The sequence below is a fragment of the Polypterus senegalus genome, chromosome 7 (genome assembly GCF_016835505.1).
Source record: "Polypterus senegalus isolate Bchr_013 chromosome 7, ASM1683550v1, whole genome shotgun sequence".
Classification (NCBI taxonomy): Eukaryota; Metazoa; Chordata; class Cladistia; order Polypteriformes; family Polypteridae; genus Polypterus; species Polypterus senegalus.
Window position 1 is genome coordinate 119560111 of NC_053160.1, and position 13578 is coordinate 119573688.

The window sequence follows — 13578 nt, forward strand, 5'->3', positions numbered from 1 at the left end:
CCCCGTGACCAGACCTCGGATAAGCGGAAGAGGATGTATGGATGGATGTTACCAGAGTCAATAAAGGTTGTATCTTTACTAAACAACCTGCGAACAATATGTGAAAGTGTAGTAGAAAAAAGTGAAAGAAAAACTGTGTTCTCAGGCACCCTCTTCTGCCTTACATTCATTAATAAGATTCACCTTATCATCGGCGTCCAGGCTCACCTAAGGTATGTAGTATCACAGTAGGAAAAGAGGGAGTGCTGGGGCTAACAGTCTTGTCTCCCTTTTCCCTCACAACCACGTAAACCACACCTTGAGGGCAGCGGAGCCAAAAAAGCCCCACCCATTCCAGTCCGATATAAAAGGTGGCATCTCACTTTGGAGACAACTAGCCTATCACTGTAGCGTCATCAACCACATGGTTTGTTTAGAAGTGTCTCTTTTGTTTGTATTAAACTGGTTTTTTTTCCAGTTGGTATCCCAAATATTCCTGGACTCACCCTACCTCTTGACTCACCGTACTTCACCAGACAGACAAGATTTCTGCCAGTAGCCAAACAGTTTTAAATGAATAACTGTCCACTCACTATGGCCATGATCCAGTGTAGCTGCAGACACCAGTTAGATCAAACAACATGAGCAATGATACTTTGTTTAATAACAGAAATGTCCATTCATGTTGTAACCTTTACTTGTTCTTCTTGGACAAAGCAGAAAGAGTTGTAACTAGGACCACATGAGTAAAGGCTCATCTAAATACCAGGCTAAATTTTTTTTTTACCACAAGATCAAATCGATCTTATGTCAAAAGAAAACAACACACAATCCTTAACACTTAACACAATTAATTCACGCTTTTGTTTTCAGTAGACTAGATTACTGTAACGCACTCCTCTCAGGACTACCCAAAAAAGACATAAATCACTTGCAACGAGTGCAGAATGCAGCTGCTAGAATCCTAACTGGGAAAAGAAAATCCGAACACATTTCTCCAGTTTTGATGTCACTACACTGGTTGCCTGTGTCATTCAGGATTGACTTTAAAATACTGCTTATGGTTTATAAACCCTTAAATAATCTCGCTCCATCTTATATATCGGAATGCCTGACACGTTATATTCCAAATCGTAACCTTAGATCTTCAAATGAGTGTCTTCTTATAATTCCAAAAGCTAAACTTAAAAGAAGTGGTGAGGCGGCCTTCTGCTGTTATACACCTAAAATCTGGAATAGCCTGCCAATAGGAATTTGCCAGGTAATTCAGTAGAGCACTTTAAAACACTGCTGAAAACACATTACTTTAACATGGCCTTTTTATAACTTCACTTTAACTTAATACTGATACACTGTATGTTCAATTCTTCATAATAACTATTCATGGTGGCTCTAAAATCTGTACTGACCCCTACTCTCTCTTCTGTTTCTTTTTCCGGTTTCTTTGTGGTGGCGGCCTGCGCCACCACCACCTACTCAAAGCATCATGATGCACCAACATTGATGGACTGAAAGCCAGAAGTAAATGTGACCATCATCATCAGGTCCTTCCATGAAAACCCTAAATACAAAGAGGACTGTTTGACTTATGTTAGGTAGATTGCCCAGAGGGGACTGGGTGGTCTCGTGGTCTGGTACCCCTACAGATTTTATTTTTTTTCTCCAGCTTTTGGAGTTTTTTTTTTGTTTTTTCTGTCCACCCTGGCCATCAGACCTTACTTATGTTAATTAATGTTGACTTATGTTTATTTTTTATTGTGTCTTCTATTTTTCTATTCATTTTGTAAAGCACTTTGAGCTACATTTTTTGTATGAATATGTGCTATATAAATAAATGTTGATTGATTGATTGATTGAACACAAACTCCTAATCTGAAGCCCTGCCATTAATTCATTGCCCATAAAAGCATTTATTTAAAAGAAACCACACATTCTCCAAAGAATGATCCAATCTCAGGTGGCCAGGAAATGTATAATGTTGACCTTTCATCCTGTCATGATGGTGACGTCACATGTCACATATGTATGAAGAAATGAAAATGGTAATGCCCATAATAAAAGCAAAGGTGTTAGAAAAAAATGCAAATATATTTCAACTAGTAGAAAACAAAGCCAAAAGAAAAAAATAGTAACACTTTAGTTAGGGTACTGCAAAAATGCATCTATTGCTCATTTACTCTTATGAAACAAGACCTAAACAAAAGCTTCTTCTTAAACAAACATGAGTAGGTGGAGAATTTCATAGGATCGCCCTGATTTCAAAGCCAGTATAGGCTGGGCCTGATCAGCCATTCCAGTTTATTCTCCATATTAATTTGATCCTACTACAACAAATAAAAGTTCAAATTTAGCATGCACCTCATTTAGGATATGAACAAGGCAGAATGTTTAAATTGCAGGCCAGTCTTTGACTTCAAACGAACGCTCAGTCCTTTTTCAATTTATGGTCATGCTGTTTTTCCAAAGCCGCACCTTTATTGACCTAACCCACTTGTAGGTTAGTCACTTTTGAATGGAGATCAGAGACACGTTTATCTCTAAAATGCCCTTGCACTCTGTGCACAGATTAGAAGCACTGCAAACTCATTTAGATGATAGAAGTTACTGTACTTTGGCTTTCTCCTTATTTCTCCATAATTCTTTTCATCAGAATAAAACACCCAAGCTTCACACTTCCCCATTTTTGTCAGTAAATAACTGTAATCAAATGGCACAGCGAATATTTAAGCTGCTAAATAAACTCCCACATTAATGCTTCTTTTTCATTGATTTAGAATTTAAATCAAAGTGACTGAAGCTTGAAGCTGTGCTTTAGTCTTAGCTGTATATTTTATTGCACCCAGGTATATTGGAGGATGTCAGTTATACATAAGCTGGTTGGGCATTTGGACTGATTTGAATCTCACATTTACATTTATTCCATTAGCAGATGCTGTGGTCCAAAGCAAAACTTACAGAAAATGTCAGCTTAATTTAGTCTGGGGGACTGTTAAGAACAAGTGTTACAGGACACTGTTACAAAATTGATCACAACAAGTGACAAGTTGTAAACCAAAGATAACACAAAAATCATTTGTTTTAGTTACAAGAACCTATCAAAGCCATTTTCAGACAGATATACACAGAACAACACAGTCTTCAAATGCTTCTTATAATGGAGGTGGGCAACTCCTACACCAGCACAGAGTTATACATAAGGAACGTTTTTCAGGAACCAGGAACTTTTTAAAAATTTAGGAACCATCCTAACCTTCCCACTACAGGAACTCAGGCGGTTTGTAGTTCCTGGTAATTGTTTTAGCTCCTACTCCTACAGGGTACCTACTGTTTGTTCAACCAGGAATTACAGTGTGTGGAGCTTGGGCAATGAATTGTGCTGATTGGTAGAGCACAAGCTCTGGAGCCATCTTACAAATATACTGCTCAAAAAAATAAAAGGAACACTTTTTAATCAGAGTAAAGCATCAAGTCAATGAAACTTCAGGAATATTTATCTGGTCAGCTAAGTAGCAGAGGGGGTTAATTAATCAGTTTCAGCTGCTTTGGTGTTAATGAAATTAACAACAGGTGCACTAGAGGGGCAACAATGAGACGGCCCCCAAAACAGGAATGGTTTAACAGGTGGAGGCCACTGACATTTTTCCCTCCTCATCTTTTCTGGCTGTTTTTCCACTAGTTTTGCATTTGGGTACAGCCAGTGTCACTACTGGTAGGATGAGGCGACCCCTGTACCCAACAGAGGTTGCACAGGTAGTCTAACTTCTCCAGGATGGCACATCAATATGTGCCATTGTCAGAAGGTTTGCTGTGTCTTCCAGCACAGTTAAATGGGCATGGAGGAGATTCCAGGACACAGGCAGCTAACTCTAGGAGAGCTGGACACAGCCACAGAAGGTCCTTAACCCATCAGCAGGACCGGTATCTGCTCCTTTGGCCAAGGAGGAACAGGATGAGCACTGCCAGAGCCCTACAAAATGACCTCCATCAGGCCACTGGTACGAATGTCTCTGACCAAACAATCAGAAACAAACTTCATGAGGGTGGCCTGAGGACACGTTGTCCTCTAGTGGGCATTGTGCTCACTGCACAGCACTGTGGAGCTTGATTGGCATTTGAAGTCATTGATGATCTGGGGAGTCATATCCTCAGAAGAATGCACATAACTCTACAGGTTAGACAACAGCACCTTGACTGCCATTAGGTATCGTTATGAAATCCTTGGACCCATTGTCAGACCCTATACTGGTGCAGTGGTTCCTAGGTTCATCCTGGTGCATGACAATGCCTGGCCTCATTTGGTGAGAGTATGCAGGCTGTTCCTGGAGGATGAAGGAATTGATACCATTGACTAGCCCCGACACTTGCCTGACCAAAATCCAATAGAACACCTCTGGGACATTATGTTTCGGTTCATCTGACACTGCCAAGTTGCACCCCAGACTGTCCAGAAGCTCAGTGATGCCCTGGTCTAGATCTGGGATCCTCTTCTTACTTTGGGACGCCGCGGCGGTTTGGATCTGCTCATTGTAAGAGGGCAGATCCGGCCCTGATGGCATCCGGAGCTTCACAGGTTCGGTCTCACCTACCTTCCCCGCTGTACCTCTCCGTCCAGGAGCTCCTGCAGTGCGCCGATCCTTTCTTGCCTACGGCTCTCGACCCAACGCCACTGCCATCCCTCCTGAGTCCAGCATCTCCGCCCGGAGGGCACATCGCTCGGCCGGCGGCAACAGCACAAGGCGCAGTTCTTCTCGCAGCTCCTGTAACACAGCCGCCAAGGAGAGAGAAGCAGCCGGAGTTGGGCTTACCTTGTGAGTGGTTCCACCGACTGACTGCTCTCTATGGGCCTTTCTCTGCAGCCCACTCGGGTTTCCTGGGTGCACGGGACAGACATTCCCTGCTCTCGATTTTGGCCAACCGCTGGCGAGAGAACAGGACACGCTGTCCAATCCAGTGCCTGTATTGAGGAGGGACTTTTGGTGAACCTTCTCACTCTCCTCTCTCTCTGGAGAGCGTCTCTCCGGGCAGCTCCGCTGCTGCTGTGGCTTCCGCAGCCACAGCATCTCCTTCTTGGCAGCCCCTTTCCTGGGCTCCGCGTCGGTGAGCCGCCCCTTAAATATAAAGTCTGGCAATGGACCCACATTGGTCCATGCAGCACTTTGTTGCTGCGGGTTTGGGTACATGCCACCCCTGCGGCACGTGGGTGGGTTCCCCTGTTGTGCCGGGCCTTTCACAGAAATTTTTTGGAATACAGGTCCCCATCTCAACCCAGGTGGAGCATCCTGCCAGCTACGCCACTGTGAAATATAGTGGCCTGGACACACACAGGCGGACACCTTTTGTTCCATCACCACACGTTTATTAACACAAAGTCACAAATGTTAAGTGCACCGCCACCAAACCCCCAGTTCTCCAAAGTCAACAAACACAGTTCTCTTCACACAACACTCAGGCCTCTCCTTGCCTCCTCTGCCTCGACCTTGTCCTACTCCTCACCCGACTCCAGCAGGGCGGCGGCTCCTTAAATAGGTGGCTGATTGCCGACCACACCCAGCCACCTGCGACACAGCTTTGTGAGTTGGTCGGTGTGGAGCTGTATCTGGTTGAAAGAGGAAAGAAGAGAGAGGAAGTCTATAAAAGAAGGACTGTCCAGATGGATGTTTAGGTCCCTGAGAATTAGATGTGGACTGGCAACTTCAGTGCTCGAGGAGAGCAGCATGTCCAGCTCAACAAAAAAGTTCTTTAGCACTCCTGGATGGCAATAAAGAACAACAATGCTAACGTAAATAGGATAGGAGACAGTAATGACATGGTACTCGAAGATGGTGCAGTTGCATACAGTACCTTCAGTTTTTGGAGACAAGCATGCCTGTTCCTCCACCACTTCTTGTACAATGACATGTGTAGAAGAAGTTAAACCCGATCAAAAGTATTGTTGGTGTTGTTGCATTTTTCTGGACAGATTCATTACTCATTCAGTGCTGCACACTTGGAGTTCTCTCTAGGGGGAAATGCTGCAAAGGCCTGTTTTGTTCCCTGCAGACTGACAGTTCCACAAGCCAAAGGAAAAGGGAGTCTCTGAAGGAGATAAAGATTGTCAGGATTTTGTCACTCCTGTTAACGGGGTGACAAAAGTCTAGTATTAATCATAGTAATGTTCTTAAAACAAACATTAAGGAACAAAAGAACAGAGAATGTGTATGTGCTTGGATAAGAGTGTCCGTTGTATTGCTCAATGTCCTTATTTGGAGGACTTACTTAGGTAGACTCGCAGTCTTTACATAAGTAAGTCTTCATATGAGGAAGGTGGCACACAGGGGCTGATACTTCCATGGAAGAGCCATAGTACTCTTAAGTATGGAGCAGCTGACTGAGCACAGATGTGAGTATGGAGGTAATTATCAGAACAAAGTGAGAGGGTGGCACTCGAGAAACAGAAACTGGTCAGCAAAGCAACAAAAATATCAATATAATTAAATACAAAAAAATAAAATACACTTAAAAATAAAACCTAGCACAAATCAAAACTTTAGCAATGCTTTGCTCAAGTTGCTAATCAAAAGAACCAAGCTGAAAACACCATTTTCAATACAGATGCCTGAAACCCAGAAGTTACTTGCCATGAAGTTAATCTTGACTTTTGCTTCTTATCTAGCGCCACAGGTGTATTTTTCTTGGGTCTGTTTGAACTTATTACTGAAGAAGTTCCTCATTATCAGTTTGCTACAATTTACTTTTCACTGGTATGTCTCCTTGTCCCATTATGATTCTCATTAGAAAATCACAAAAACATGTCTAGTAGTTGATTTGTCCAGTCTAATATGTAAAAAACAGCATAGAGTCCTGCTATACATGACATTTAGCAGGTAGCCTAAACCTTCTCATGGTCATCATTTAATAGGCCACAAGAGTGAACTCAGTCTTGGAAAGTGGATTTCATATCCAAGGCAGCTTTGATGTACCCCCTAGGTATGGTTTAGATAGCCTTCTAGAGACTGAAATGGCAGGCAAGAAAAAAAGAAATGTGAGGAGAAGGAAAGGTCATTTGAGGATGTAAAGGTGGACTGTCACCCCACCAATCAAAGATGACTTGTCAGGATGATTGGGATAACTAGGCTTTATTTTTTAATTTTTAATGTGAAAAGACAAAACACAAAGGGCTGGATTTCCATCCCATTAATAATGTTTTTGTGGAATTTCCTTCAGTGAACTAGGTCAAGCTCATAGGACTTGATATTAAAATCCCAATATTCAGCACTTTCTTGATGTCTTGAATGGGTATAGGGCAATTGCTTTGTTGGGGTCATCAGGTGGGCACCCTTCTTCATCAGTGTTTCATTGATAGGCTCACAACACCTCCATAGGGCTCAACAGCGCCACCTGCTATCTCAGGTGTACTTCTCACCACTTGTATCCCTTGCATCTCATTTTGCAGACAACAGGGGGATTTCTCTTCTGCCAAATCCAGTTGCTGCTTCGTTCAGTAGCTTCTGAAAGCGACTTGACAGCCTGTCAGAAGATCTGCCCTTGTACTCCCATCCCCTTCAGAAGCTTGATTGGCTACAAACTGTCTACACCCTACCTCTACTGGGACCACCTGGGTATGCCAGCCATGTCATTCTGCCTTAGCTGCTATGTTTGCATACCTAAGAACTTTACGTTCATATGCTTCACCAATTGCTGCTTCCCATGGCACCATTAACTTCACAATGAACAAGGACTTCTGTGAGGCTGACCACAAGTTCATGTCCAGCCTAAGACTAGATGTAATAATTTCTGCTGGAAAAATTAGCTTCTAATTTACATTAACCTGCATCTTCCAGTCCTGGGAAATCCCCAGTAGGGTGAGCTTCTTTGGGATGGTGTTTGTGAATCTGATGATTGAAGGAGGGAGGGAATTGGTGGTAGATCCTCTTTCTTGCATGGTTATCACCAGTTATTGTAGAACCTGGCTATGCCTCCTGGTGTTGCGACCTTGGAACAGACTGATTTTAGTGTTGCTGGGGATGGGAAGAGAGAACATGATGGATCTTTTCCAACCCATTGATGTAGGCTAATGAGTGTGGGAAGAATATCACAGGTGGCTCCAATGATGAAACTGATTTGGGTTCCTTCCAGGTAAGCTTGTGCTGCTCTAGATTTTCCCAGATAGTCCACTGGCCCTGTTGGGACTGTGAAACTTCCCTTGCAGCTGTCTTCTCTGGGTAGATGTTGCACAATGCCATGTGGGTTGACTTGTCCCTAATCCAAACCCACCTCTTCCTTGTTGCACTTGCCCCACAATGTCTGAATGAAGAAAATTAACCTTTGCGCACTTTCTGTCAATGGAGGGCTCCCTTTTCTCACTGAGCTGATTGTAAAAAGCAGCTGCAGTGATGTCGCTGTGCTGGAAGGTCGAGCCAACCAGAGTTCAGGGATCTTCCTTAGGGGGGGACAGTCTCAGAACTACAGAAGAAATTGACAGATATGTGAGTTCCCTGGTTTTTCTTGCAATCCTGTCTCAATGAGCTCATGTAAATGAGACTGTTCTTCACAATATGTATCTGTATATGTAACATTCTTTATTACTTCTCTCAAATTTTCATTTAATGATAGGATTCTGTTTGGCTACTTCTTCTTCCAGGCTGGACTAGACTAGCTGCAGTAATGAATTGTATTCTAATAATAATCAAAAATAAATATTTCACAATCTTAATCCTAACTGCAGTTTCATGCGTACAAATACCAAGACATCCACTATGAAATCAGCTTAGTTCACTTCAGGTTTAGAGAAGCATTGGGTACAAGCCATGCTTGAACAGAGTGCCATAACACTAGGATTTAAAAAAAGGTGCTGTGTAGGTGTGAAACAGCAGCTGCACCACCATGATGCCCATACAAGAACTAGGGTTATTTTATTTCTATATACAGGTAGTAAAGTCTGACTTCCTATAGGTTCAAGCATTCAGGAAGTCATACTAATGCTCACACTCCTTACTAGCCAAGTCAATGTAATCTTTTCTTCTTCTTGTTTGTTTAGTTTTGATTCTGAGCTGAGCCTTCAGGTCTGGAATATTTGGTCAGCACTCAGTCACTCGATTGTTTGTGTTTTTTTTTTTTTTCTTTCCTTCAGCTGATGCTGCAGGTCTCTCAGGTGACAGGTAAATGATTCTCTTAGGGGTGGAGCCGCTCTTGCAAAGCTCTTGGCTAACCGGAGAACAAGTACACCTGTTGTGCCTCCCAAGCAGCTTGACATCTGACTATGCATTTGGATTTCCACACAGCTTGAGGACAATTACTACAAAACCTAGGCTTCACCATGGAGAATAAAATGAAGCAGATTTTCAGACCCAAGATGTACATTGGAGAAGGAAGGAGAAGCACAGACACGGTAGTGGCAGAAAATATTACTGATACATCTGGCACAATCAGGAGGAGCCAGTCTGATAGGACAGAATATGGCAAAAAACTGAAAGGTAATCTTTATATATGGGATGATGTTTTGCTCTTTAAAGATTCATGATATTGCTGTGAGATATAAGATCATTTAAAATTAAGTTATTATACTCTTTCTTAATATAAGTAGGCTTTCTTCCAATATTTAATAAGCAGTTTCAAGTTAACCTACTACCATTTAATGTGATTTCCCAGCTGGTACAAATGTTCAATGCTCACACTATGCGAGAAGAGCTCCTTCCCGCCTCATTAAAAATATATTGACTTCACATTAAAAATATCTGCTTCACTTACTGTATCAAGGCAGGCACACCTGTAGCATCCCTGGGGATTTGTTGCTGGAAGGGTACAAACCTGAAGGGTGCCAGCCAAACATCACTAAATATTTAAGTTGGTCAGACACTCACGTTGGACAATGTCACAGGCCATGGTAAAAAGCCTGGTTGTCAGGTGCTGGCATTCCGAAATGCTGTAGAAACACCGCTGACACTGGTGAATCTCAGGAGGGCTGCAGTCATCACTAATCCTTCAGGGGCATCGACCTGCACATTTGAAAAGCAGTTAATTTTATGAAATGTAATGAGTGTGAACAAATGTTCAATAATGTGAGACGTGTCACCATGAAGTATAGCGGAGGTCTGATGTTTTGGCTGAGAAAAATCCAACTCCATCTCATGTTCCTCAGGTTACTTTACAGCCAGTGAAGTGAAAATTAAGAGAAATAAAATCTATTTTCTTACCTGCTTGGTTTTATATATTTGGTTGATATCATTATCCAAAAAATGAAGACCCAGATATATTATAACTATTTTCTTATATCTGGGTCAGAAACTGTGTGACTTGCTCAGGGTCACACAGTGGTGCAGAGGCAGACATTTTGCCTCAGCCACTATATCACCTTGCCTTATCCTTTTTAGAGTGGTGGTGAGGGGCTAGTGCTTATCTCGGTAACCCTGGATGGGATGCTAGTCCATTGCTTAAACCCCTTCTCAATCATTCCAGTGCAATGTTAAGGTGTCAGTAAAACTAGCAAGCACATCTTCGGATTACAGGAGTAAAAAAACTCACATAGACATGGGGAGAACATCCAAACTGCATTCAGGCAGAGGCTAAGCCTGGATTCAAATCCTGGACTCATGGGGATGTGAGGCAGCAGTATTAACAAATTAGAATATAATTAAGATGATGCAAATTTGAAAGTAACATAAAAGAGAGGTATAATAAAAAGCAAAAAACATCCATAGTTTTCTTCTTTAGTAATAAGTTCAAATTTTTTTTCATTTTTAAAGTATAAAGTAAGAGTGCTGGGCATATTTATAATTAAAATATATCCAACTATTTCCTAGCCTGCTTAATTCAGCTATAGGGCAGCACAAGGCACAATCTATTCCAGGTTACCACCAATACAAATATTAAGAATTGTAAAAATATATGTTCAAGCTTCTGTATCTATCTACTGTATGTTACTGTAGAGGTGTGTGTCCATCCATGTTGTTCTCCCATATTTGGTTGAAGGATTTTATTTTGTGAACACTTGGCTTAAGGCAGGAACTAAACCTGGGTGGGACATCTGTGTCTTACTGGGCACACCCACCCAGACAAGCTAGGCCAACATGGAGGCAGACATCAACCTAAAGATGCACGTCTTTACATTGCGGGAGACAGCCCACCTGGAGAGCATGAAAACTCCCTGTAGGCAGTGCCCAGACTGAGATTTGAACCCAGCTTCCTAGAGCTCTGATGCTACCAATTCAAACACTGTGCCACTGAATTGCCTTTCTAAAGAGAGAGCATAAGGCTTTGCACAGTGGTAATGGACTGTGTTTAAAGGTTGGACTTTACATTTTTTAAATATAATGTCATTACCTCACCTCTGTTGTAATGCAGATCTAAACAAACTAGATAGTCCACATTTCTTTCTGTTGTACTATGACAGATTGTTTTACGTTTTTCCTTAATGACTGGATAAATTACACAGTGCAAGAACCCAGTAATTCAGGTTACGATGATGTTCCAGTTAACACTTTGTTCTTGACTACAATACAAGTCTTCAAAGACACAGAAATTATCTTCTGTTTATTCCCCTTTTGCATATTCTTACTCATAATATCTGCTTCCTCCTTTCCTTTGGTTTTGTATGCTGTAAATAATCACTCAGCCATTTTAATGTAGATACTGTAGTCATTTTGTGTTGTTAAGCTGTGGTGTCCTGAAATTCCAGTAGTCTTTCAGCACTTTATACACGTATCCAGATCCTCTTACTGTCTTTTCAGCTTTTAAAAGCGCCTCCTCTGTCTCTTGTTATGAATCTAAACTCCTGGGGACCCTTATTATAATGAAGCGGAAAAGAAGATAAGCTTTCAGACAACCACTAGATAATCTTTCTGCAGAGCCTGAGTGCTGTTTTATGAGGTTGTTAACCTTAAAGAGAAATGACTAGTCTGCTGACTACTGTAAATAATTGAATTCTAATAATAATAATAATAATAATGATATATTTGTATGGCATATTTCATATTTTGAATGCAGCACAGTATACTTCACACAAAAAGTACAATACCAATAATCTTAAAATTGTATTATATATATATATATATATATATATAATTATTTGTATTATTTATGTGTGTGTATATATGTATAAATACATGTTGTCATCAATCGAGGGACACACTTGTGCACAGAGGAAATGTTGGGACACCAAACAGGTCACCCCTTTTAATATATATAGCATTCAAAATAAATAGACATTCAATAGTGCATCAAATAACAGCAAACAAGAAGCAGTAAAAAAACAAAAGAATAAACAAGAGGATTCAGCGTTCTCTTAACATGGCCAGTACTCAGGTGGGAGCTCTGTTCTTTGGTGTGCTGTCTCCAGAATGAAACGACCCTTTGCTGGGAGCGCCTCGGCTTTATAGTGGAGGGACCGGAAGGGGCGGAGTCAGCACCCCTTAGTGGGCGGTTTCTCAGGGTCGGGGGAGGCAAAGGTGTTAATACTGTCAACAACAGCACCCCCTCATATCCCTGACTGTTAATTCTTACCTCCTTTGAGCCTGTAAGGCAAACCTCAAGCTCACAATGTATATATACACACATATATTATATAATTATATCTACATATAATAAATATATCTTAAAAGTTTACTTCTTTATCCTGTGATGTCATTTTTTTTTTAACATTAGCTACATTAGTGATCAGATAGCAGAGAAGGAGAAGGGAAAAAAAATCACCATATAGAAATTCTGGAAAAAAGTAAACTTCCAGGCGTCGACAGTCTTCAACAGCTGAAGAACATAAAATCTTGTTCACCTACTTCTAATGGCCGGCCTGTCTCTCTTGGGTATTCCACATTTACATTATCCATGTCTCAGAGTCCTGATGTAGAAGTGATTGTCTTTTAAGCTGATAACACATTACACCTGTGACATTTTAGATTTCAGGAAATTACAGCAATTTTAAGTCAACAGTTGTAGTTATGTTGGTCATCCATTTTTTAAGCATTTATCCTGGTTAAGATCTTAGTGCACACTGGACAGCACACCAATCTAGAATCACAAACCGGTGTCACAGACTGTCTTGGGATAGTTGGTGAGAAGTAAAGGGCAGCAGAGTCATTATGAGGAAGCCAGCACAAGAGAGGCTGGCTTTATACCTTTTGCGTTAGCCAGTTAGCTCCTATCAAGGACTAAATGAGTTTTTCTTAGTAATGGCCATTTTACAATTTGTAGCCAGTTCAGTCCTTTGGAAGTGACCCATGAACGCAGTCATATGTGTAGAATGTTACTGACCATATAAAGATGACAAAGGCCACCAATCCCTAAGCCTTCCTAGTGTACAGACTAAAAAAAATCATTCTGACATTGAACTGGGCCCTGTGCCCATGTGCTTTCAGATGATAATTTGACCCATTAAGTGACCACATCAGTTTATTCTTAAAACATTTTTATTGAAGGAGACAAAGACAAATGTAGAAACAATCCAAAATTCAGAAATCCAGAAACAACAAGCACAAGGTAGGGCATTGTCACATTATTTCAGGGCACTATTCCATTCTGTCTTCTTATAATGGTGCAACACAGTGGCACGGTGGTTGGTTCTGCTGTCTGGCACTTACAACGAGTTAGGTTCAAAATAAACCCCATTCACTCCTTGTGTGGAGTTTA

General features: G+C 41.4%; 1 protein-coding gene across 3 annotated transcripts in view; it reads left to right on the forward strand.

Annotated features, from left to right (window-relative positions):
• Nucleotides 1-9145: 9145 nt before the first annotated feature.
• Nucleotides 9146-13578, forward strand: part of arhgef38 (Rho guanine nucleotide exchange factor (GEF) 38) — a 112992-nt gene continuing 108559 nt past the window's right edge. For 2 of the 3 annotated variants that reach the window (XM_039759192.1, XM_039759193.1), the window contains exon 1: nucleotides 9152-9431. In XM_039759192.1, the coding sequence (XP_039615126.1) occupies nucleotides 9275-9431 (157 nt within the window). In that variant the 5' untranslated portion in view covers nucleotides 9152-9274. Of the gene's footprint in view, nucleotides 9432-13578 lie in introns of all 3 variants that reach the window. The other variant, XM_039759194.1, reaches the window with a different exon arrangement.